Source organism: Ambystoma mexicanum, chromosome 2q (genome assembly GCF_040938575.1).
Source record: "Ambystoma mexicanum isolate Mex_15411 chromosome 2q, UKY_AmexF1_1, whole genome shotgun sequence".
NCBI classification, from domain to species: domain Eukaryota; kingdom Metazoa; phylum Chordata; class Amphibia; order Caudata; family Ambystomatidae; genus Ambystoma; species Ambystoma mexicanum.
This window is the reverse complement of record NC_090924.1, coordinates 609,256,216-609,281,493: the sequence shown is the minus strand read 5'-3', so window position 1 is coordinate 609,281,493 and position 25,278 is coordinate 609,256,216. Positions and strand designations below refer to the sequence as shown.

Genomic DNA, 25,278 nt, shown 5'->3' with positions numbered 1-25,278 from the left:
TCCTACTCCTCCTTTGAATGCCTCGTCGGCAGGCTTGGTGTCTCCTATCCTCTTGCTGACCCTTGCCACAATTTACAGGCCACCTGGCCCTGACCCCCTCAACTCCCCCAATGCGGCCTCTGGAATCTTCTGTAACCTCTGTGACACTTTCCCTCACCATTCTTCCCGCCGGTCAAATGCACTCTACCAGACACACCTTAGATGCTCTCATCTCTGTTGACATTCCCATCTCCAACCCTCTCACTGCCCCTCTCTCCTGGTCTGACCACACTCTCCTGCCCTCTCACCTTGGTCCCCCGGCTAAGCCCCCACCTGCACTGCCAGTCTCCTTCGCTCTCATTCGACCTATGAAGCGTGAGTCAGTTGCTGATTTTGGCGCGACCTTTGTTCCCCCCTCGCCCCAACTTCTTCCTCTGACTATCACTCTGACACAGCCCTTACTATTCTTCAACTCTCCATCTCCCCATCTCGAATACTCTTGGCATCGTTGCCCCCGTCATAAGGATCTGCATGAAGCCTGCCTCCAAGCGCAACTTCTGGTACGACTCTGACCTGGCCTCTCTCAAATGCAGAGCTGCTGAGCAAAAGTGGCAGGCCTTGAGCACATCCTCTGACAAACTGGCCTGCTGCTTGCTCCAAACGCAATACAGACTCCATCTGCTCTAAGGGGGCCTGTATCTAAGACCTCACCTATGTGGCCACTAACACAGCTAAAATTGTCAAAATCTGGAACAAGCTCACTAATTCTATACAGCCTCCTTTTCTCCTCTGCCTTCCATGGCCCTCTGCACTGCACTGGCCTCTCACTGCACCACTAAAACTCAGAACATCCTGTCCTCGCTCTCCTTGACTCCACTCCTTTCTCGCTCATGCGCTCTCTGGCCTCCCTCCCCTCTCCCCCTACTCTCCTCTTTCTCTCCCACATCACCTGATGAGGTTACTTGGCAAGTCTGCTCTATGAAGGTGCTCGCCTGCTCCTCTAGAACCATCAAGGACAACATTGTCTCCCTTGCTCCAGCCTGGACTAATTTCTGCAATCACTCCTTTGCCAGTAGATCCTTCCCCTCACTCCTCAAGCACTCCCTTCTGCACCCTCTCCTCAAAAAGCATTCTGCCGACCCTTCCTATCTGGCTAACTACTGCCCTATCTCCCAGCTTATCCACCACACTGAATCTGTTGGTTGTCTCCACGACCACCAGTCTGGCTTCAGAGCTGCCAGAGGCATGGAAACTGCTCTCCTGAAAACCTGTGAAGACTTGCTCTCTAATCTTGATTCCAACACTCCTTCCGTTCTCATCCTTCTTGACCTTTCCACTGCTTTTGTTGCGGACAATCATGCCAAAATCGGCTCTCATACCCTCTGCATCACAGACCTGGCTCTGGACTAGTTGAAGTCCTTCCCCTCTGACCTTCCCTGACCTTTTCTCGCCTCCATCTCTCTCTCCACCTGCGGTGTCCCTCGTGGCTCTATCCTCTTGCTTTGGCCTTTTCAACATCCACCTGGCCCCTCTAGCCCATCTGATCTCCACTTTCTCTCCTAACTTCCAGTGTTATGCGGATGACACGCAGCTCTCCTTCAAACTTGCCTCCTCTGCCGCCTCCTCTTGCTCTCTCATACTCTTACGTCCCGTCCCCTTTCCTCCATACTGTATGGGCGTCCCCTCCAAGGGACGGGAGACAGAACCTTTTTCACCAGAAAAAAACCTTCTTTCTCTTTAAATTTAGAGGCACGCAGGGGTTGCGACCCAGGGAGCATGCGCTGCCCTGACTCCGCCGCCACACCTCAGTCCCCTTTTCCGTGTTGACGGGAACGGGCAAATTCACCAGTGCTCCAGGGTCATGTATTTCCACACACGGATACTTCTCTTGATCTTCTTTTTTGTCTTTTTCTCGTTCAGGAACTCTGTCCTCAGGCGTCGCGCTCCTCCCCGGCACGTGTCGACTGCTACGGGGTTCAGCAGGTGTCCATCCTGCAACGGGCTCTCCCTATCTCAGACCCCCATGCCCCCTGCCTACATTGCCTTGTCCCATACCACGGTTGTCAATCTTGCTCAGCGTGTGACTCGCTGTCCTCAAAAGCGCTGAAGAACAGACTAGCCAAGTGGAGGGAGCTTTTCCAAAGGTCGCCTCCAGAGCACTTCAAGAACTTCGTGAAACATCGAAACAGGCCCAAAGTACGGCCAATATTCTCCATCGCACCTCGCAAGGGCAACTCCTTCCCTGGGACTCTCCTGCGTGGGAGGGACCGCTCAGGTCCTTCTACCAGCACGTGCACGGAGGCTGCTACTGCTACCGGCCCCCGGGCTGAGGGATCCGTGGATGGTCCCGGTGTCAGTGTTACTGGGTCTTCACCCTTATACCGGCACCATGGCTGAGGGGCTAGGGCCTAATACTGGCAATACGTCCGAGGTGGCGCCTAAACGCAGCTCAACCGACCCCCGGGTCGAGGGTTTCACCTACCGGACCTAGGCCTGAGGAGCAGGGTAGGCCTCGTGATCCACACGCAAGAGTCTTGGAGGAGGCTGGGCCTAGCGGGCCGAGCAACACGTCGCAGGCACGTGGCAGACAGCCTGACAAAATGGTCACCGCGCCAGAAAGAGGCACCCGTCCGACACCATTAGAGGAATTCGGCGAAGGAGTGTCAAGGTGGGACCGGCTTTAACCAGGTACATGGCCTACAGTCTACCCCTCTTATGCGCAGGGCAGCTTTCCTTTGCATCCGTGTGGACAGGGTATGCAGCGGCCACAGCTGCCTCCCACTACCCCATCAGCACCCCCTGCCACCGCTTCAGTCAGCAAAGAGGTTTACTTAGTGAGGTTCCTCGGCCTCATGAAGTCAACTCGGATGAGCGTTATCCTCAAAGACGCCATCAGGGAAGTCATTCCCGCCATGCTAGCGGCACCACAGACTCCTCCATCGGTGCCCCTGGCTCTGGCGCAGCCGCCTCCTCCGGCTCCCCAGCCGACTCAACCTCTGCCAACTACTCCTCCTCCTCCACAGGATCCCCCAGATCTGCAGGATACGGATGAGGAGGAGGATCCGGACACGCCATCCTCAGCCCGGGCCTTACGCAAATGTCTTGCTGGTTTGGCAGAATATCTGGGCCTACCCCAACCCGAGGTCAAGCAGCCGGCAGAGGGGCTTCTGGCTGAAGTCCTCACACGACGCCCCTCTGCCAAATCGGGGATTCCTATGCAGACCGATGTAGTCTCCCTGGCCAAGAAGGGCTGGCTCAAACCCCACTCGGCCCAGCCGGTCAATCGACGCCTGGACGGCAAGTACAGGCAGATAGAGTAGGATACCCTCTTGCTCTCGGCCCATCCTCAGCCGCAGTCCTCGGAGATAGCTGCAGCATCACTATACTCCAAGCCTCAGTCCTCCTCAGCCGCCTCCTCTGTGGCGCTGCTAGGCAAGGAGAAGATCTTGGGGGCGTACGGCAAGAAACTCTATTCCAACGCATCCATGCGTCTTAGTCAGGCCAGCCAGATGCCATGCTGGCTGCCGCCAACCAAAGATTATGGTGGGAAATTGCAGAATTCCTTCCGGAACTCCCCTTCCAGAGCCAATCACGTTTTAAGGCGGGACTAGTCGAGGCTAAGCTGGTTGCGCACAATCTCATGGAATCCACAGTGGGCCATATCGACACCTCTGGCCATCTGCCATCTGCATTGCCACGGACATGAGAAGGACGGTCTGGCACCGGGCAACAAAGTTTAACCCAGGTGTCCAGGAACGTATACTAGATCTGCCGTTCGAGGGGGTGGTACCTGTTCCACTCCTCCACGGACGAGGAGCTGGACAAAAGAAAAACGGCTTACAAATGGCCACCAAGTTTGTATCCATCCCTACAAAGACCATGCCCAAAGCGTACACAAAATCTCAGCAGAGCTTCGAGAGGGGTTGTACGTATTGAGTGTTCCGAGGCTTCCAGGAACGTAGATCCAGGCAGCCGGCTGCTCGCCGTCTCAGAACTGGCCAAGCAACAAAAAAGTGGTGTGGTGTGGGGGGGGGGGGGGGGGGGGGGAGAGTAAGGGCTTTTTCCTCCGCAACAGCCTCCGAGGGAAAGAAGGCATGACACGCCCCTTCGGGTCCACGTGTCTCCGGTGGGGGGCAGGGTTGCTCTCCATGCACATTTCTGGCGCCAGAATTTCGCAGACCCTTGGATCCTCTCCGTAGTATCCACAGGGTACCGCCTTCCTATCCCAGCTTTTCCTCCCCTCCACTCCCACAGGTTGGCACAGCAACTCTTTTGGTGGAGATCCGGTCGCTCGTAGAGAGCCAGGAAGTGGAAGAAGTCCCAACCTCCCAGCGAGGCTTTGGCTTTACTCCAGGATTTTCGCCCCCCAGAAGGCCTCAACTTGGCCCCCAGGGTCTTTACACCAAGAATACAGTGGCGGCCCACCTCTGAGCGCAGGACCTCCACATCTACCCATACCTCGATGACTGGCAAGGCTACATCTCCGGAAGCTGTTTACCACTCTTCCCATGCCCTTATGAACACTCTGCACGATCTGGGCTTCTCGCTCAATTTCAAGACGTCACAGACTCTGACATTTCTGGGCCTCATCTGGGACACTGGTTCCCAGAAGGTATTTCCACTGCCCACTTCCTCAACAGAGAAGTGACTTTGGCATGGTGGTACCTACATCTCCTGGGGCTAATGGCAGCGATCCTATTACCTGTCCTGCAAACGATACTAAGGATGAGGAGGATTCAGCTACACTTCGCAGCCTCATGGAATCAGGAGCGGGGCTCTCAATCCAATATGATCTAAGTTCCTCCATCTCTCCACCCGGACCTAACTTGGTGGTCCAGAGACTGCAACCTACGGATGGGCAAGCCCTTTCAGTCGCCCACTCCACAGGCCACTCTCACCACGTATTCCTCGCTCGAGGGCTGGGGAGCCACCCTGGACGCTCTCTCTGTCCACAGCACCTGGACTCCTCAGCAGCAGGAATACCACATCAATTGGCTAGAGCGGAACACCATCTGACTGGCGCTCAAAGCATTCCTACCACTTCTAAGGGGCAAGGCTGTCCTCATATAGACCGACAACTCGACCAGCATGTACTACGTCAACAAGCAAGGAGGCACCAGGTCCCCCTCCTCTGTGCATACTGGCGATCAGCATGTCGGAGTGGGCCCTGGAAAATGACATTTACCTTCCGGCAGTCCACCTCCCGGGGGAATCCAACCTGGAAGCGGACAGGCTCAGGAGGCTGGGAGCAGACAATTATGAGTGGCAGCTAAACAACCTCGTTATTCAGGAGATCTTCAACACGTGGGGTCACCCCCAGGTGGATCTCTTTGCCACCTGGCACAACAAGAAGTGTCCCCAGTTCGCATCTTGGCAAGGTCCGGGCCCCGGCTCTCTGGGAGACGCGTTTCACCTCCAGTGGACCGGCATGAAGGCCTATGCTTTTCCGCCCACGCCTGATTCACAGAGTAATTTGCAAAATCAAGGAGGCTCGCCAACTCCTCATCTTTCTAATAGCTCCTCGGTGGCCGGCCAGGCTATGGTTTTCGGAGCTGCTCAGTCTCTCGGAAGTGCCCCTGATTCACCTCCCGACGGGCCCAGCACATCTTCTGGCATAGAAAGGGGGCAGAGTTGTCCACCCTGCGCCAAGGAAACTAGCCCTCACAGGGTGGTACCTGAGCAGGTAACGCAACTCTGCAGCACCTCAGCCTCTCACAGGCCAATCTGGAGATCATACTGGGTGCCAGGAGCAAGGCTACCAGGGCCCAGAACAAAAGCAAATGGGCCAGATTCTGCCACTGGGCAGACTCCAAGGGAATCGACCCCCTGCATGTACTCTGAACGACGTGCACAACTTTTCGGCGCACCTCGCCCACTCTGGCGTACAGCTGGACACCTGTCGCACAGCCCTCGGGGCTCACAGGAACTTGGAGGAGGGGGTGGTCTTCTCCTCCTCCAATCCAATTGTCAAGAAACATTTGACGGGGCTCGCAAAGCTTTACCCGCCCATCAGGAAGCCACATCCTGTGTGGGACCTGAACATAGTCCTGGGTGCCCTGGCACACAAACCATTTGAGCTAATGGCATCCGCTGACATCGAGCTTGTCACCGTTAAGAAAGCCTTACTTGTCGGCCGCACCTCGGCTTGCAGAGTCCGCGAAATCCAGGCACTGGTCGCCTCAGAACCATATGGTACCTTTCACGGGGACAAGGTAGTCCTAAAGTGCTGTCTTCTTTCCATTTGAACAAGGTAATAGTCCTTCCTATGTTTTTTGTCGAGCCTAAGTATGAGGCACAGAGAGTTCTGCAGTGCCTTGATGTCGGGCGTGCCCTGAAATTCTACCTTGACAGGAACAAGGGCTTCTGCAAATCAGACGCACTCTTTGTCACTTTCGGAGGTGCAAGACCAGGCCAGCAGGCCTCCAAGGCCTCCATATCCCTCTGGATGCTCTCAACCATCAAAGAAGCATACGAGGGCCAGCACAAGCCGCTTCCCGCAAACCTGCACGCCCACGTAATCATGGCCATGTGAACGGCCATCGCATTCCAGCGCCCTATGTCATAAGCAGGGCAGCCACTTGGGCCACTCCCTCGACTTTCTGCAAGCATTACTGTTTAGATGCCGGCTCTAAATCTGATGCGGCTTTCGGACAGGCGATTCTCAGGAACCTATTTGCTTAAGGAAGGTCTCCTCTCCACCCTGGGGCTACATTCAGTTGTAATCGCCCATGCAGTATGGAGGAAAGCGGACAGGACGTAACAGTAATTATAGGTTACTCACCGTAGTGATTAACGTACTGTTCGTCCCTAGTCCCGTTTCCTCCATACGTCCCACCATCCTCCCCCTAATAGTTCTGGTGTCATTAGGCAATGTTAATCTATTGCCAACGCGTCAATGGGGACTGAGGTGTGGCGCCGGAGGGCGGAGTGAGGGCAGCACATGCTCCCAGGGCTGCAGCCCCGCGGGCCTCTAACTTTACAGGGGAAGACGTTTTTTTCTGGTGAAAAAGGTTCCGTCTCCTGTCCCTTGGAAGGGATGCCCATGCAGTATGGAGGAAAGGGGTCTAAGGACGTTAGTCACGGTGAGTAACTTATAATTTATTTACAACTCATTTCACTGGATAGGATCTGCATTTTACAGGCGTTTTCCCAACAGAACACGTAGATTAACTTCACAAATGTTCCTCCAATTCTGCCATAGCTCCACAAATGTGAAACTCGCTACATTATGAAATTAGATCCACTGAAGAAATTCCAGCATTCAAGAAAGCTATTCAAACCAGACTCTTTACATATTCATCCCCTTTTCTCCAGATCTCTCCCTCCCAATTCAACCCAACGGTCTGTTTCTTGCCAAAGCTTTGTCTAGGTGCTTTACATAGAAGGAACAGTTTCATTCTACTCTCAAACCGTTGTGAACTATATCCCACACTTGCTAGCTTAGAATGAGACGATGAATTAGAGGTTGAGATGCTAAATTCATTTGTTTTAATGGAGGACTTGTTTTTAAAACAAACTCAATGAAATGCTCTGTACACTTGCTTGAGAACTTTATGGCCTCATTGACGATCAATATATCTGTTGAATATGCTAATGATATGCCCTTTTTCTTATTTCTTCTTTCATGTTCGATGCTTGTTACACTAAAAATTAGGCATGCCAGTATATGATTAGATGTACTACCCACTGCAGGACAAGAGGCTTTAGCCGATAGGTTAAATGTTACCCTAAAACATTGTAACTTCCCAGTGTTGTATTCCATCCGTGTGCCTCAATCTCTTTCAAGCCATGGCTAATGTCTGACATTACACTAAGCACTTAATGGAAATATTCTTAAACTTCGAGCCTCACTTTTGATTGCTTGCAATGAGTACCAAACATCTATCCTTCATGCCCAATAATGCTCACGCTCATGACCACAAATTAGACAGTCATGATGTTGGGCTTTTCTATTCCATCCACATTACAATAGGAATTCAACACTTAGTCCTGCATGTGGATGTAGGTTTCGGTAGGTTCTAGGTGTTTCAGATAATCCTCAAGTAGTTTTGTTACTTTGTTACATGCAAGGTAGTTTAGAAATTCCCTCAGTTTTTGAAAATGTTAGGATCCCTCATGAATCCATTTAGTCAGGTGTTGCTTTGAGAATCAGAAGATCAAATAGTTATTCTGTTGGTTGCCAAGGCTTTGCAAATTCTCACAAAACATGGATTTCCTTCTACCCTCTCCTATTCCACATGTTCTCTTTTGCACATTGAACTGTTCACACGGTCTATCATTTGTATAGCTGGAAAAGGCCAATGCTTTCTCCGACAGGAAAATGCCTCCAGGTTTCAAGTTTTCATTTGAGCACATCTTGAATCTGTCACAAGTCCATTCACCAGATTATAACTTTAGACAGCACAGTTGCCCTCAGTTAGATCTCTTTTCCTTTATGCAGCCACTGTTGAATCCTTTAACCACCTGCCTGCGTGCGTTTTTCGTGTTGTAATCTTAATGGATAACCACAAATCCAAGGTTTCACAAACATTACCCGTCTCCTTTTACCTTCTGCTTTTGGTCTTCTATTAATGGTCTACTACTTTCGTTCCTTTTTCCCCACTTTTCAGCCCTCTCGAAACCCCTAGAAGTCGCACAATTCACAACCTCTTTCAGACGAGTCTAAAAGCTGTTAAACTACTAGTGTATACTGACTAATTCACCTTTTGGCACTAGGGAGGGCGAGCCTGCATTGCTTAACACACCCTAAGGGACAGGGCAAGTGAGATCCAACTGGGATGATCCCTACCCTTGGGGGACAAGGAATCCCCACGCAAGGGTTTAGCTCTACCTCCCTTTAACAAAGCATCCCAGGTGTTTTTTGGCTATATGCAATTTGAGCAGGGCAGTATTGTACTGAGCCATTTAAAGTGGATGGTTTGGGTTCTGGCCTGTGTATATTGCTATCCGTGCCTGAAGAACGGAACCAATGGATTATCCCATCTCATTCCAGGGAGGAACGTAAAGGTCACAGTACCACGGCGAGCGAACCAGAAGGTCAATGAAGCAAGACCATGTAGAAATGCAAAAGAGGGAACATCTCTGTGATGGGCGGTGGGACACAAAGGCCCATGGAGCGCTGCCACCTCCAGAAAGATGTGGAACCTAAGGAGCTTGGAGCTGCCGAAGAGAGGGCAGTCGAAGCCGCCCCAAAAGCGGCATACCGACGTCCTCCAGAACCAAAGCCAAAGTCCTGTCCCGCAGGGACAGAAGGAATGAGAGCCGACAGTGAAGAACGGAAAGATGTCGGCATTGCGGTTCCACGCAGGCCTGAGACACTTACTCCCTCTGCCCCCAAGGAGCACAGCTGCCAAGAACCAGGAACGCGGGCAGCATAGACGGAGGAGGGGTAGTATGGCCACGAGTCAGCCCATGCCGGACTGAGAAACAAGATAGCTCACGTGGGGCTGATAGTCCCAGAAGAGCTGAGAAGCAAGAAACCCTCCCCGCCCCCACCGCAGGCCTCCCTTGGGCTGTCCATCGAGGTACCCCACGAGGGGGTGAGAGCATTGATAACTTCAGAAGGGCTTGGTAGCCCAAGCCAGGCCAAGAACACAGATATCCCTCCACAGGGTGAGAAACCCAACAACCCAAATAGGGGTGAGCAAGAGATACGCCTGAAGCGTTGCGAGATACAAGATTTTAATTATTGTTTAACTGAAGTGCCTACCAAGCAGATTGCCCAGGAGAAAGCAGAAGAACATTTGGATGGGGCCCCGGACTAAGTACCACCAGGAAGCGAGAAAGATTTAGAGGACCATTTTGAACTGTGGCCTGCAAGAGAACCATTAACTCTTTGGGAGAACCAACCACCACTAGAAAACTGGAAAGGGCGGGGGAACACTCTTCCTATGCCAAGTTTGTAACCTTTTATTATTAGTGGTACAGGCAGATGTTTGCTTTGATTAGGTTAGCACAGAGGACGGATTTTGTGTAAGGCATCCTGACTAGCACTAGTTTATTTTCCTTTGAGATTAGGGAAACCTTCCTTGTAGATAGCAGTAGGGACTGGAGAGACATTCTTTTCTTTAAAAAAATGGACACAGTTAAAACAGGTCTTCTTGTCCTACTCCTTTGTCGGTCGTATCAAAGGACTGGCACAGTATAACATTTTTTACATGTGCATGATGAAATTAGTTGGGTGAAATAACATTTTGGTACTCAATGGAGCAATGTGTATTCAAGTGCTAATGGCATGTTTAAACAATGTACATAGTTTTACTTTAGAGTTGAAATTTGCATTCCTGCAAAGAGGGACTGTGGTTTGAAGTATAACTTTAGAATGCTTGTTTCATCTCAGTTTTTGAAAGGGGTCTTTAAAATGTTGTTCTCTTTAGTTGCAGCAAATTTGCAAAAAATTGTGGATGATCCTCATACGAATAAATCAGTCACTTTCAAACTGGTATGTATGTTTTCTTGGTTTTAAACTTTTCCTCAAATGGATGCTTTTTGGGTAAAACAAACATTGACATGTATGGCTTCCTTTATATGCTCAACTGTGGAGAACTTGTTATTTTGGGCAAGGAATACAAATTTCTACCTGTTTAAAAAAAAAAAAAAAAAGTTTGAGGTTGCATGCATGCCCGTCTCTGTAGTATGACCTACCGTCTTGTTTTCTTTTGCGCTAACCCATGAGGACTGGGAATTCGATTGATGTCCCATCTTCTTACATTTTTTCTTTTTGATGGTTTCATCTTCCACAATAAAACTCCCTTTTTCTACCCGTCATCTTGGTTTTCTGGCTGAAACCACATTATTCAGCTTAACCACACGTTTGTTATGTGGGCTGTAGAGCTCCGCACCTGGATGAAGGTCTACTGCTTCTGGTTGGGGAACCTAAGCCTGGTTAACATGTCTTCTTTGACAGGGAATGCTGAATATTTGGATAGGCAGTTCTTACAATAAGAAGTAATTGGTAATGGAGTGGGTGCACTTAATTGTCAATTCCTGTTCATGCCATCGGACTGTGGACCAGCAATTTCCGAGGTCTCTTCTCTGTATTTATTTGATGTGCTACAGAATCTATCAAATCCTCATTCTTTGATTGTACTGGTTGCTTTCAAGATGGTTAGGTATCGTCCAATTGGTTTCTGGGAGGTTCTGAAGCTATGTGTTTATCCTGTAAGGTTGACCGGACTCTGACCAAGCCCCAATTCTCTTCTAAGACTTGAAAAAATGTTAATTCAAAGCATGACTGAGGGGGTGATGTTCTCCACTTCCCCAAAGCCTCTGGTGCCTCCAGTTTAGATAACAGCAAGGATTCAACCTTTGTCTTGGAAGATTGACGCCATCTGCTGATGTCACTGAAATGCAGCACCACTGTCCTAGTGCAGATTACTCACTAGCAATGTATATTTTAAATGACTCATTAAAAGGAACAGTGGTTTCGCAGAAATTATCGAACACACAATTGTCCTGTTTTATGGGCTTCAGAATGTTCCCATAAGGCACAACCTTGGGACCGATCTTCAGAAGCACTCTCAATTCTAACCTGTGCTGGGTTTGATAATCAAAGACTGACAACAGCTAATAATTCCTACAAACTTTATTTCTATCAGAGAATATTTGTTGGGTGTGGCTGTAATCTCTGACTTAAGTCTGAATCGACTTTCAGAAGGTCTTTACTTGCATAAAATACATTTTTCATCCTTGTAGCGTGGCTCCTTACAAACCTACTGCAAAATCTTCTTGTCACAGGCCAGGCTGGATAACTGTTCAAAAGATGATGCACATTGCGGTAAAGAAGTGTGGAGACCTAATGCCAAACCCTCCACTACATGATCATGTATTCTGCCAGGGTTCGCAAAATCTACTCATTCACTTGCTTAGATGAGGAGTTTTTATGAATGTCTATTACCACTGACCTGGTACTCGACCTCTCAGGTGAGTACAATGAAAGTTTGAGACTTATTTGACAATTAGTTCCGACAACATTTGTTGGCAGTAAATGTCAAATAAAAATGTAAACGCCTAGCTGGTGGCAGCGTGACAAACAAGAAGTAGGCTTATGGTGACATCAAGAAGTAGGCTTATGGTGACATGCATCATTTTAAAGACCTCACTGGTAACATTTTTGTCACCAGTCCCCATGGGTCGAGTGCATTTCTCTTGGGTCAAGCAGGTCAACAAAGTTAGTAGACCTGCAGGTCAAGCAAGATTTTAAAGAATATTTGAGGACTGCCTGCTTCCTGATCTATCTAACCTCAGTGGCCCAACTGCTATGTCCTTTTTCTCTGCTTAGAGGTCGGGCCGGAGAACGGCTCATTGCATTCTTTATTTGTTTTTGTGGTTTTGTTTAACTTATATGTTCTCTTGTGATTATTTTTAACGGGGAAGGCCTTGTTCCTTTTCAGCATGTTGCGTTTTTACCTTGCATGCTTTTTATAGTTTATGAACATTTGCAGTCAATTGTGTTTTAAAAAAAATCTTTTTTTGTCCAATAGTACTATATTGCTTTTTTGTTTTTAGAGAACAAATGTTCATTGTATGAGCATAGATGTAAATGTTCATATCTGTAAGTTCCCCCCCCCATTATCCTTAAAATCATACCTATGTAGCATCCCTTGTCCCATCCCCCATGTTAGTCCCCCCTACCAACCCTTTCACAATGTATTGATCACATCATAAACTCCTAAGTCACTCTTTCTACATAGACATCATAATGTTGTTCTTCCATAGTAAGTTCTGGCTTCCTCTGCCTTTAACATCTACTCTCTATCAGTTTTTGAATATTATGTTCACTTCTGATGTTTTGAGAAAAGCGAAACCATTTCTTTTCCAGGTTGTCTGGGTCCTTTAACTATTCTGTGATCTTTTCCATTTGGAATCATTATTTGGATTTTTTTCTTTTATCCATTCATGTTTATTTGGCAGGTGTGTTCTCTTCTAGGCCTGTGCAACACAAGCCCTGGCCGTAAGAAGTAGATGATTCACCATGTGGGAGAGTGTTTGTGGTTTATCTTCCATCTGCGTGATGCCAGATAAAATGGATAATGGGTTGAAAGTGATCCATTGGTTTTTCCTTTCCTTAATCCATGAAACGACTAACCTGCATTTCCACCTCACATGTATAAATGTCCCAATCTCTCCACAGCCTCTCCAACAAAAATTGGAGCACCCAGAGTACACCTTAGCAAACTTAATCGGAGCGGTTTGCCATTTATGTAGCAGTTTGTCATTTAAACTGCATGGATCTCAAGGCTTTACATGCTTTAGTACACATTAATGACCAAACCTCATCTGACAAGGGGAGCTGCAAGTCTTTTTTCCAATCTTTCCTTCAGTTCACTTGAGCATGCCTCACAGCCTCTCATGAAAAATGCATACATTTCTGATATTAATACCCTACAACTTTGGAATGTGTCTTAATATCTTCTCAAATCGTGTCTCAAAGTTTTCAATATCTTAACCATCCATTTTATTTATTTTAATTCTTGATAGTGTCAAATCGCCTGCAGGCCTCACAGTGCACATGAAACAAGACAGACAGTGAGAGTGACAGAAATCAGAATCGGATCAGGGAAAAAAGCACAGAACCATGGAGCAGCAAAAAGGAAGTTCTTCGGATTCTTTTTAAAGTCAGATAAGGAGGTGGAGGACTTGAGGTCAAGTGTAATCAAGTTCGACCAAACTGGGGCGAGAACATCAAAGGTTGTTTTGCCAAATTTGGCAAGATGGCAGCGGGGCTGAGAGAGTCTGGACTGTTCCAATAACCTGAGAGAGCGTCCTGGAATGTAACGAATCTGTGCTGAGAGGTAACTGGGTGCAATGTCATTCAAGCATTTTTATCCGAGTGAGTATCTTGAAAGAAACCCTATGCGAGATAGGAAGCCAGTGTAGTTTTTTCCGGGCTTCAGTAATGGAATGCCGTCGTGGTAGGCCAAGTACGGCACGTAGCGCGCTGTTTTGAGTGGTCTGAAGAGCTGCGATGTTAGCGGAAGACGTGCTGGCCAGAAGGCTATTGCAGTAGTCTAGCCTTGAATTGATAAGGGCCAAGGCCAGAAGGGACATCAAGTTGACGGGTAGCAAATGGCGTAGTGAACAGAGCGGTTTGTTGCTCCAGCCACATGTGGACGTATAGAGTTCAGCATCAATAGTGACCCCGAGCGTCTTGACGCTTTGGACAACAGGGATGCAGACATTGGCAATACAAAATGAGGCATATTCGACGGGAGGTTCTTTAGCATGTAACTGGAGGCAGCGATAAGAAGCTCGGTCTTATCAGCATTTAGTGCCATTACGTTATGAGCCATCCAAGAGTGGATGATTGAGCCGAAATGGCCTTGGCATCAGTAGGGTAGGAACCAGTAAGTTCAAGGATGGCCTGGGTGTCATCAGCGTAGTTAGTGTACACGATACCCAGGTCATCAAGCAACAGAAGAAGAGGGAGTATGTAAATGTTAAAGAGGGTGGGAGAGAGAAAAGATCCTTGAGGGACGTCTCACGCCAGCAGAGATGGAGTGGATGAGGAATTATGAATGGCAACCGAGCAACGCGAGGTCCGAAGAAGGAGACTAACCGTTGAGTGGTTAACTCGGTACAGCCTACAAGAGATTGCAGCCTGGCGGCCATGAGCTTGTGGTCGACTAAATGGAACCCGGCAGAAAGATCTAACCGCATCAGAAGAGCTGGGTGGCGGCAATCGATAATAGAGGGCAGATTAGATTTTAAATCGAGCATGGCCGTTTCCGTGCCACGGCGTGCATGATAGCCTGATTTATGGGGACCAAGTATGGCACGGTCTTCGATGAATTTATGTAGTTGAAGGTATGCCACTCGATCCATTACCTTCAGTAAGAATGGAACATTTGTTATTGGCCGATAGTGCTTGGGCATGAGTGGGTCAAGATTGGCTTTCTTGAGCAAGAGGGTGATCCACGCCTCCTTGAGATCGGTGGGTACACGACCCTTGAGAAAGGACTGATTAATCAGGTTGGTAATCCAAGGTCCAATGGTATTTAGACACTGGACCAACAGTTTTGATCGACAAGCGTCACCCTTGCATGAGGTAGGTTTCATGCCCAGAATAATCTTGTTCACCTCGGATACAGTTCAAGGGGAAAAGGAAGGTTTGTTGGTTTTGATGCTGTCATCTAGACATGGCAGCAATGTTGAGGAAGATGGTAGCATGGGGCTGGAACTGAGCTGCTGTCATGATTCCTGCCCCTCATGTCCCCAGCCCTCCAAGATGTCAGGCTGGAGCCAGGCCACAATCCCCTACATGGCCCTCAAGGGCCTCTCCATCCCTCCAAAGACCCACTTGGGAGTCAGACTTCGCGCTTGTGGCACCAGACTCACTCACTCACTCCCATAGGATAACATTGGGGATTGGACTTGTAGTGCATTGATGGGGACAAGATGGATGCCCCCACCTATTTCGGTTCCCAGAACTGCATGTGCAGTGTAGTCTTTTGGGTGTGGTTCAGCCCAGAGACACCTGGGATACCCAGAGACTATTTAAGCCATGCCCAGGCTAAGAAACATGCTTTGTGTTTTCTGCAACTGCAGCGTGACACTCACCGTGTTCAGATCGGTCTCCAGTAGGCCTGCATCTTTCTTCTCCGCTCAACTCCTGCAAGAACACCGTTAGGAACAGCCTTACCTTGCGGCGCTTCTGCCCATCATTCATCCTTCTGTTCTATGGGCATCTTCGCGGTGTCATTCCCATCCCGGCACGCCGCTTCCTAAGGAAAAGGGAAAAGAACAGAAAAAAGGCATTAGTAAGCATTCAGCAAATCTTCGCTTATGTTTAAAGACTGTACGAGCTTCAAACGCTTCCCTGAATCCCAGCCGCTCTGGGGGAACTCAGTCTCCGGAACTTCTCATCCACCTGCAAGAGGGAAAAGAGACTCCGGGTTAGCGTGGAAAAATCTAGAGGCGCCGCATACCGCGCTTACTCACCGCATTTCTTCTTCATAACCGGCATCCACGCTGAAAACGTTGCGGCACCTAAAAGACACAGAAAAAGAACTCGGTTCAATACAAATACGAAAGAGTCGCATCGCGCTCTCACTCACCTTCAGCGCTACTCATCTCAGCAGCACGTCGCCATCCCCGGACGCCGGCCATCATCTAAGGAAGGAAAGGAACAAAGTTGGAGAACTGTTCAAAAGACTCATTATACTTAACTGCCGGACTCTTGCTAGTGAAGTAACTAGGCTGCAACGAGCCTGCATCAATCAACGTGCCCCTGCGCTGAAAGCAGGACGGAGAGCACACTTTCCAAGAAAACAAAGTGAGCTGTGGATCAAAGGGAAGGGTTGGACCCCGGGGAAGAAGGGGTTCAAGCACACAGAGGCAACAGGGAGTTAAACTTTACTAATCCTGTGTTTCAGGCCCAGTCTCCAGTCGAGTAGACTCCAGGGAAGGGTTCGAGGTTGTAAGAGGTCACAACAGGCTGAGTGACGTCCCCGAGGATACCAGGTGAGCGTTACAGCTGCTACAAATGGTGATGGCCAAAGAGTGGAAGGCTCAGGAGACATGGGGGTGATATTAGAGCTGGAGCCCTCAAGGAAGGACTGGGTGGGAGGAACGTAGGTGGTAGGGCACTCACTTCCAAGTGAGAGGCAACTTTGGCAGTAAAGGCATCATGGATGGTTTGACACCAAGTGTGGAACCTGAACACTAGTTGTATTGTTGTTGAGTTCCCGGAGAATGGAAAAGAGCTCCTTTGAATTGGATCGAGCTTGACAGATGCGATTACTATAGTAGATGGATTTAGCCGGCATGACGGCGGTTTTCAAATTCTTGACCGCACGTTTATATTCAGCAAGCAAAGTGGGAGAGGGCGGTTTCCTCCAAGCACACACTGTGGCGCGCCTGAGATGCCTGAGGGAGAGATTGTTGTACCATTGCATAGATAGTGTTTCGGGTTTAATGAGCCTAGTGCTAATTGGGGCAAGATCATCAATGATTTGGTGAAGTGTACTTTTGATATGCGCTGAGATGGCAGAGGCGCTTTCAAAGTTTGACATGTTGCCTCATCTGCTTTCAAGTTCCAGAGACAGTCTGTCAGGGGTAAGCTTTTTGAAAGATCTAGATGTGACAGGTAGTCTGGGTGTGACGTTTACTCTGGGAGAGGCGACAGGCATCGTAATAAGAGCAGTAAGCCGAAAGTGATCAGACCAGGGACATAAGGTACTGATAATAGGGCTTGAGGTAGTGATTTCGTGGAACAAAACCTAATCGAGAGTGTTACCCCACCATGTGTGGGCTCAGTGATTTGTTGAGTGTAGCCTATAGCAGACAGGGCAGCCAACAATGATTGTGCAACCCTGTCGGAGGGAATATTGGCCCACAAATTGAAATCACCTAGCAGTATCACAGGGGCATTGTTATTAGTAACCTTACTGAGTAGATGCAAATGTTGCTCTTGCGATAGGACACCCTTCAATTGTGTGAATAAATAGAAACACTGGTATCTTCCAAATTCCCATTGCCCTTTCCTATGTAGCTAGATCTGTACATTTCACCCCCCTCCAGTCTTGCCCTGCTCTTTCAGGCCCACTGTCAAACCAACCAGGGTTGAAATCTCTCCAGATCCTAATATTCCTCCACATTGGTGGCTCCCAAAGGGAGCTTAGTGGCTGATAGGAAAGATTTTCTTTTTATAACTTTCCCTCCATAGCTTCCTATGAATGGTTCTTTTTGAAAAGAAGTAAAGCTTTCAGCTTCACCTCCCTTGTCTTTTGCGCTCATGTTATGGGGAAACTGATCAGTCCTGCAGACTATCAGTACTGGGAAACATTGTTTACCTTTTCAATTCTTGTATTTTTAACATTGCCCACAGCATCTTGCAGTGCATTACAATGGGGGTACTTTGGTATCACCCTAGCTTTTTACATCAAGGATTTTTGGCTACTTTTATATGTGCTGTGACAAATCCAAGGGCATTTGTTCCTTCTCCCAACGTGCGAGTCCCCCCCCCACCCCTCTCCCCTGTAAGGCTAATGAGGTGAGCCCGCTCTGCAGTACTCTCCCTAGGGGTCGAGGCAAATGGGAGAGACTCCCCCCTTTAGAGACACTGAGAAGGGGAGCAGAGTGCCGAGAACGACAGGGGGATACAGCTGAAGGAGGCGGATCCTGTGTAATTCAAAATGGCTCTGAGACAGGACGAGAGACGCTGGGAGGCCGGCGTGCGAGAAGAGGAGAAAACCAAGTGCCCCCGAGTAGAGAGCTTGGTGGTGGCATGACCATGCAAGAACCGGGGTGGGCAACCAGCCTTTGCAACGACGCAGACACTACCATTGGGAGAAAGTAACTCCTGAACAGATCCAACTCAGCAGTGGAGTTGACGGCGTATGAAGCAGATGCTGCAGAGATGAGCCACGTAGGAAGAAAGAAAACCCCTACGGGTACCAGAAGCATTACACCCACAGTGTTGAAGGTAATAACGGGAACAGGTCTATGGGAACTCTGAGAGGGAGTTCTTATAAGCAGAGATAAATTCATCCCATTAATCATGAGAGAAGAGTGGGAAACATGGTGATAATTTAAAACTGTCAACGAGATACAGAGAAATATAAAAATCAGAGTGAGAGTAATAGAACTGGAACTCTATTACAGTGGGAAAGGGGGAAGATTACCCAGTACCAAAGCAATAAACAGAAGGAGATATCAGAGACGCATTTGGGAGCCAAGACCCAGTGGGGTCACAAGGATAAATCGTACATATAAAAGAACACTTTGGGAATAGGTGAATGATAAGTATTTGAGAATCAATCGCCAACCAAGAGAGATGGAAAATATACCAGAGAACTTTGAGTCCTTTAAGACTGAGGGAAGGAATCTTACTAGGACCAAGAAACCACTTAAGAGAAGGGAATGAGAAATGGACCACCCCCTGATGGAGTTACAGAAATTAATTTAACAAGTCAGACTATTTACATATGGTCTATGAAAAAGAAAATTACAGTCAAGAAAGCATCTGGGCCAAGACCTGGTATTCAGCAGAAGGGAGTCATTCCCCTGACTGGTAAACACTTAGTTCGTAAAGCAGTTTGTAAAGCATGCAGGGCACACCCTTTAGTGATAGGGGAAAGATGGGCTTTTTCTATTCTTAAACACTTAAAAGTTTTCTTACAGGGTATGCGTCCTCCTTCTGATCCACCAGTGCCTAAAGACACACTGGTGACAGTTACAGTTTTACCATTTTTGCATTATTTTTGGTTTGCTCATTCTCGTTTACAGCATATGGATACTAAACGTGGCTAGTGCCCTAAATTCTGTGCCACGTGATTTTTGATTTTTCTTTGGCCATATTGTAGTTTGGCCGCCTTCCTGCCTTTTTAGGTCTATAAAGTCTTTAGAAGGACATGCGCTTGCCCAGCAAAACTGCTGCTTTTGCGGCTAGTGAGCCTGTCTGTCTGTCTATCTCTCTCTCTCTTGATATGAATGTGGGATTGACAGTAACTCTGGCACTTTATTTTCTTGACAAATCTCCCGGAGAGGACCTAGCTGCGGGTATGTACTCTTTTCGGGAAACATGCTTTTTTTAAAACCCCACAACCATTCTCCAACAGTCACCGGCTTCACAGACCTCTTTCCTCTTTGGCAATATCAATTTATTTTTATGAAATTGTCACAAGCCCTTCTTCCCAAAGGAATGTAAGTGTAGCAATTTTGATCTCCCCAGAAAATATTTTGAGATTGTTACTGGTACCATATGGAAGACAAAGAGTGTTAGAATGGATTTCTAAACTCTTCTCTGGTGACCAGATGACCACCCTTTTTTTTTTTTAACTTTTATTTTTTCTCATTTTGAGTGATAACAATAATCCTTACAACACATTATATCGCTTAATTGTTTGTTGCCCGATCTCCCGCCTCCCCCCCCATGAATGCCCAAGAAAAACACTGTTCGACATGCTTTATACCCCAATTAATACACTGTTTTTACAGATGGGAAAGGTTCTAGAAATGGATTACCATGTGTATCAGTGGCAAGTTGGCAGAGTTCAGTCTGTTGTCGTTAACAAATGGTAGATGTAGAGACCCCAAATATCCATAGGTCTTGTGTGAAGGGGTAGAGTTCTCCATATCGTGACAATACACCATATCTTGTAGCCACAATTTTAAGGTAGGAGGACGACCCTTCCCCCATGTCATGGCTATAAATCGTTGTGCCAGTACCAGCAGAAGTCCTACTAATTTCCTCACTGCGGATTGCAGGTTTTTAGTGTACCCTAGCATCACTGCCATATGTTCAAGATATTCTCCTAGTATCGCTGAGGTCTTGTCTAGTACATTGTTCCAGAATTATCTGATCAACTGACATTCCCAGACTAAGTTTAGAAATCCTGCGTGGGATTCACCGCATCTTTCGCAGGCTGCTGATTCGGATAGGCTGTGTCTCTGCAATCTGCCTGGCGTGTGATATACCTGATGTACAAAGTTGAAATGAATCAGCTTATACCTTGAATTTAGGGACACCTTTTGCGTTTGCCACAGTATGCATGTCCAGTCTTCCTCCGCTATCGTGTCTCCTAGTGCTCTTTCCCATCTCTCTTTTGGAGCTGTCGGCTGCTTTGTGATATTTGTCAGTAGGTCTTTGTAGATATTAGACACTCCTCTGCCTTCTCCTTGTGTTTGGATCCCCCCTGTGTAGGAGTTGCCATGTGGGTGGTTGTTTTGGGAATGTAGGGAGCAGTGATTTAAGCATGTGTCGGAAGTATACAAAGATGTCTCCCTGTTCTCGTGCTTGTTGGACAGTTAGAACATTTCCGTCCACGAACCAGTCATTTAGAGTGCCAATCTTTAACTTCTCCCCCACATTGTAGGTATACTTTTCGGTTGTGAGTGGTATCCCTGGCATGAATCTCACCAGAAGAATGGGGGGAACCTGACCTCGACCCCACATTTATGTGCAATTCATTTCCACATTTCGTATGTGGTCAGTACTATATCCAGAGTTTTTGGGGGTACGTGGAGGTGACCTATGATGGCTGCTTGCAGAAGGTTGGAGGTTATCCAGGCTCACTCAATTCGGACCTGTGGACGGATGAATTGGGTTGCCTACCAGTGACCTAGGAATTGGGCTTATGCGGCCCAGTAGTAGCATTCTAGATCGGGCAGTGCTAATGCGCCCATTGTTATTGGTTGAATTAGTGTTGTATGGGCTACTCTCGCTGGTTTGCCTGCCCATATTAACTCAAGGATTAGGCTCCGCAGGCATTGGAAGACTTTCCTTGATAATAGAATCGTAAGTTTGTGAACAAATATAGTAATTTAGGCAGTATGATCATTTTCACTATCGAGACTCGCCCCATAATGTGAGTGGTAGGTGTCTTTTATCACTCTCCCATAGTTGTCCCGGTAGAGGTCTTCATAATTTCTGGCTAGCATGATTCCTAGATACCTGAATCATGTGGACTCCCATTTAAACTCGAAATCGTCTTTGAGCTATGTTGTGCAGGCCGCTAAGGGGAATACAACCAATTTCGTGTGATTGATTTTTAGTCCAGAAAGGAATCCAAAATGTATTTGTATTTTATTACACTTATATAGCGCCTTTAACCAAAGCACTTTACAGAGAGCAATTAACTATACATTAAAATCAGCAATAGAAATCGGTGTTCAGAGTCAACCAGTATCAAACAGACTGAAGTAAGTGAGTTTTTTTTAATCAACTGTATTTATTTCTCAGCAGCATAAGTTTCAAACATTCATGCTTTAAGGAACACCAAACCATAATATCGCCATTTTCCTTCCTGCCATTTGCCCCCATCAGGGGTGCTGTCTGCTGCTGAAATGTAACTATTACAATTCCCCCCCTAATCCCCCACCCACCCCGAAACACCTCCCGCCACAATAATATCTCAACATTTGGGTGGAGTATAGCATCTTCTTCCGACCTTCCAGGAGGTCCTTTTGGGTGCAGTCCTCGCAATTCAAGTCCCCCCAGTCATGAGATAGAAACATTGTGCAGTAATTTAGGATTGAAATACATCTGTTCCCTGTCATCCATAAACTCCTAAAACGGCTTCCAGGTGGTAACATATTTCGAGTAGGAGCCGTAGGCCATTGCGGTCGCCTTCTCCGTTGCCATGACCCCCCAGAGTCTCACCCACCATGCGGCTACTACCGGCCCCTGTTTATTCTTCCATGCCTGCAATAGGGTGATTCTTGCAGCGCTCAGCATGTGTGTAATAAGGATAGCTCTGCATCCGGAGTTGGCATCTCTCCCTTCCACTGCTTCACCTAGCAACACCACCACCGGATCGAGCGGCAGTTGTACCCCGTTATCTCTTTTAAATGGCTTAGAACCGCCTTCCAATAGATCTCCACCATGGGACACGTAAACCACATATGGATTAAGTCCCCGGGTTGTCCACAGCCCCTCCAGCATTGCATGGGATAGTCCGGATTGATGGAGTGCATTTGTCGTGGTCTCATGTACCAGCGTAAGCAAAGCTTGTACCCCCCTCTTTAATAGAAGTGCATCTAGAGCCCCTGGCGGTGCGGTGCCATATGCGACCCCATGACTCCCCTGAGATGGGTCTTCCCACCCCAAAGCCCATTTTTGCATATATGGGAGAATTTCCTGTGGGTCCGCTTCCCTTATCAGCCGGTACAATCTTGATACCCCTTTCTCAACCCTTCCCTCTTGCACCGTAAGCTCCAGCCCTGTAGGGGCCCTAGTTGCTCCCTCTCAACCCTTGTGTTAGTGATCCAATGCCTGAGTTGTATATAGTGGAAGTGTTCCCTCTCCGGGACCTGAAATTTGGCTTTGCAACTCCCCCCCCCCCTCCCCAATGCGTCCAAAAACTTGGCTGCAATCCTGGCGTAAGGTCCGGATTGTGGGCTACCGGTGCAAGTGGGCCCACCCCCACCTTATTTCCCCTTAGGGCTGTGTCCCAATACCATAGGGTGGCCTTAGAAGCTTCCAATAGTGCGCCCTCTTTGCCTCTATGGCGAGCTGCAAGAAACCCTAGACTTTCCAGGGGTATCTTAGATGCCTCCTTTTCCAGGATCACCCAGCGGTTCTGGTTGTCCCGGGTTGACGATTGTAGCAGAGGCGCCACCTGTGCTGCCCATCAGTATCTGCTGAATTCCGGCACCCCCAAACCCCTCAGAGCTTGTCGTCTAAATAGCACTTTCTTGGGGACCCTTGGTTTCTTTCCCCTCCAAATAAGACTTCACCTCTCCCTGTAGTTTTTTGATTGTCGGGTTTGGCATACGTATCCGCAGAGCGCCAGTCACGTAGAGGAACCTGGGAAGCAGCTGTAATTCGTGCCAGCCATGACAGTTCCTGCAAATCCCATCGCTTAAGATCTTGCGTCAGTGAATTCAGGAGGCCTGGAATATTAGCCCCATATAGTCTATCATAGGTGGGGGTCAGGTGAACACCTAAGTATTTTATAGCTTTCCGTTCCCATTTCAAAGGATAGCGCCTCTCCCATTCTGACGCATGCTCCAAAGCCTCTGTGATGTTAAGTGCCTTAGATTTGGGCTAGTGGATGTGGAACCCCGAGGCTTACGCCAACTCATCCTGCAGATCTATGGCCCTGGGGAGTGAGTTTTTAAAGAATGGAAGCGAGAATAGATTGGAGAGATGGAGGAAGAAAGTTCCAGTGGAGGGGGAGCAAGAAGTTGGAAGGATTGAAAACTGTATTGTGCACAGGGGGCACGAGGAACTTTAAGTCGAAAAAGACCAGCAGAGCGGAGAGAATGAGAAGGAGAATAGAATGAGAGGAGACTTGCAAAATAATTGGGGGCAAGACCGTGAAGAGATTTGAAGACTAAATAAAGGAAATTGTACTTGAGCTAGGAATAAAAAGAAAGCCATCCAAGTGAGGCAAGAGACGAAGAAATTGGGGCCCAATAAGAGAGAAGACAAAGTGAGTGAATAGTAGAATGGTAGATTGATTTAAGAGGAGCAGGACGTGAGCAGGGAAGACCAAAGAATAGAACAGAGCAGTAGAAGAGTCGAGAAAAAACTAATGAAGATGCAAGAAGTTTTGTGGCATGAAAAGTAAGAAAAGGATGAATTTTACGTATGTTGTAAAGATGAAATCGACAGGCGAACGAGGTAAGAGATGTGATGAGCGCAAAGGAAAGATTAGCGTCAAAGTAGAGTCTAAGATTGCTGTGGGGGAGATAGGAGGGAGGAAAGAAAATAGGAGGAGGAAGAGACAGGTGATGGGAGAACATTAGCGGGAAAGAATAGGACTTCAGTCTTTCAAGCATTTAGAGTGAGAAAGTGAGAGGTCAACCAGGATTTAATAGCAGTGAGACTAGATGAAAGAGTGTGATGAATATCAGGGGTGAAAGATGAGAAAGAAAGAGCCGAGTAACATCAGCATATCGGTGGTGTGAAACTCCAAAAGAAGAAATAGGAGCAAGAAAGGAGGTGTGCAAAAAGAATAGAAAAGGGCCAAGGACTGACCCTTGAAGAACTCCGTGAGCGAGAGGAAAGGAAGGAGAGATATTGCCGCTCCAGGATACGGCGAAAGTACAGTTAGATAGGTAGGACAAATAACATTATAGAAGAGATCCACGGAAACCAAGAGGCGAGATTGTCAAGGAGCAAGGAATGATCCACCATGTCGAAGGCAGCAGATAAGTCAAGAAGAATGAGAACAGAAGAGTGTTTGGAATTACAAGCTGTGAAGAGAGTGAAGTACAGAGGTCAGGGCTGTTTCAATAGAATGACTGGGCCGGAAACCAGATTGAGTAGGGGGAAGAAGAGAGAGATCAGAGACGAATGTTGAGATTTGGGAGTAAAGAAGTCGCTCAAGGAGCTTAGAAAGAAAGGGTAGGAGGGATATAGGATGAACATTTGACACAAGAGGATTTGCTGTGGGTTTCTTCAAGATAGGAATAATGATTGTGTGTTTAAAGGCAGAGGGAAGAGTGGAAGCACTTGAGCACTTCTCTCATTATTCAGATCTGTCTCTGGGTCGGTGATAGAAAGGGCCACATCATCAGCATAGAGGGATGAAAGCAGTTTGTGGGTTCCTAAGGTGAGGCCTTTCTCTATTTGTCTGGTTCTGAGGCTTGCAGCCAGTGGCTCCATTGAAAGCGCAAACAGGAGGGCTGATGGAGGTAGCCCTGTCTAGTCCCTCTTTTTAGTTCTATGTGTGTTGATTTTGTTTTCCCCAGTGTAATCGTTGTTAAGGGATCTTTATAGAGGAGTGAGACCAGCTTTAAGAAGTAGTTCCCCAGGCATAGTTTCTTAAATACTGCAAAGAGGTATGGCCTTTCAACAGAGTCGAAGGCCTTTTCGGCATCCAGTAGGACTGCCACTGCATGGGGCGATGG

General features: G+C 47.9%; 1 protein-coding gene across 2 annotated transcripts in view; it reads left to right on the top strand.

Annotated features, from left to right (window-relative positions):
* Nucleotides 1-25,278, top strand: part of OXSR1 (oxidative stress responsive kinase 1) — a 1,686,100-nt gene that overhangs the window by 1,609,787 nt on the left and 51,035 nt on the right. Inside the window, exon 17 of one of the 2 annotated variants that reach the window (XM_069647752.1) lies at nt 10,356-10,420. The exons of the other annotated variant lie outside the window; for it this stretch is intronic. Within the exon in view, the coding sequence (XP_069503853.1) occupies nt 10,356-10,420 (65 nt within the window). The remainder of the gene's footprint in view (nt 1-10,355; nt 10,421-25,278) is intronic. 2 annotated transcript variants of the gene reach the window in all.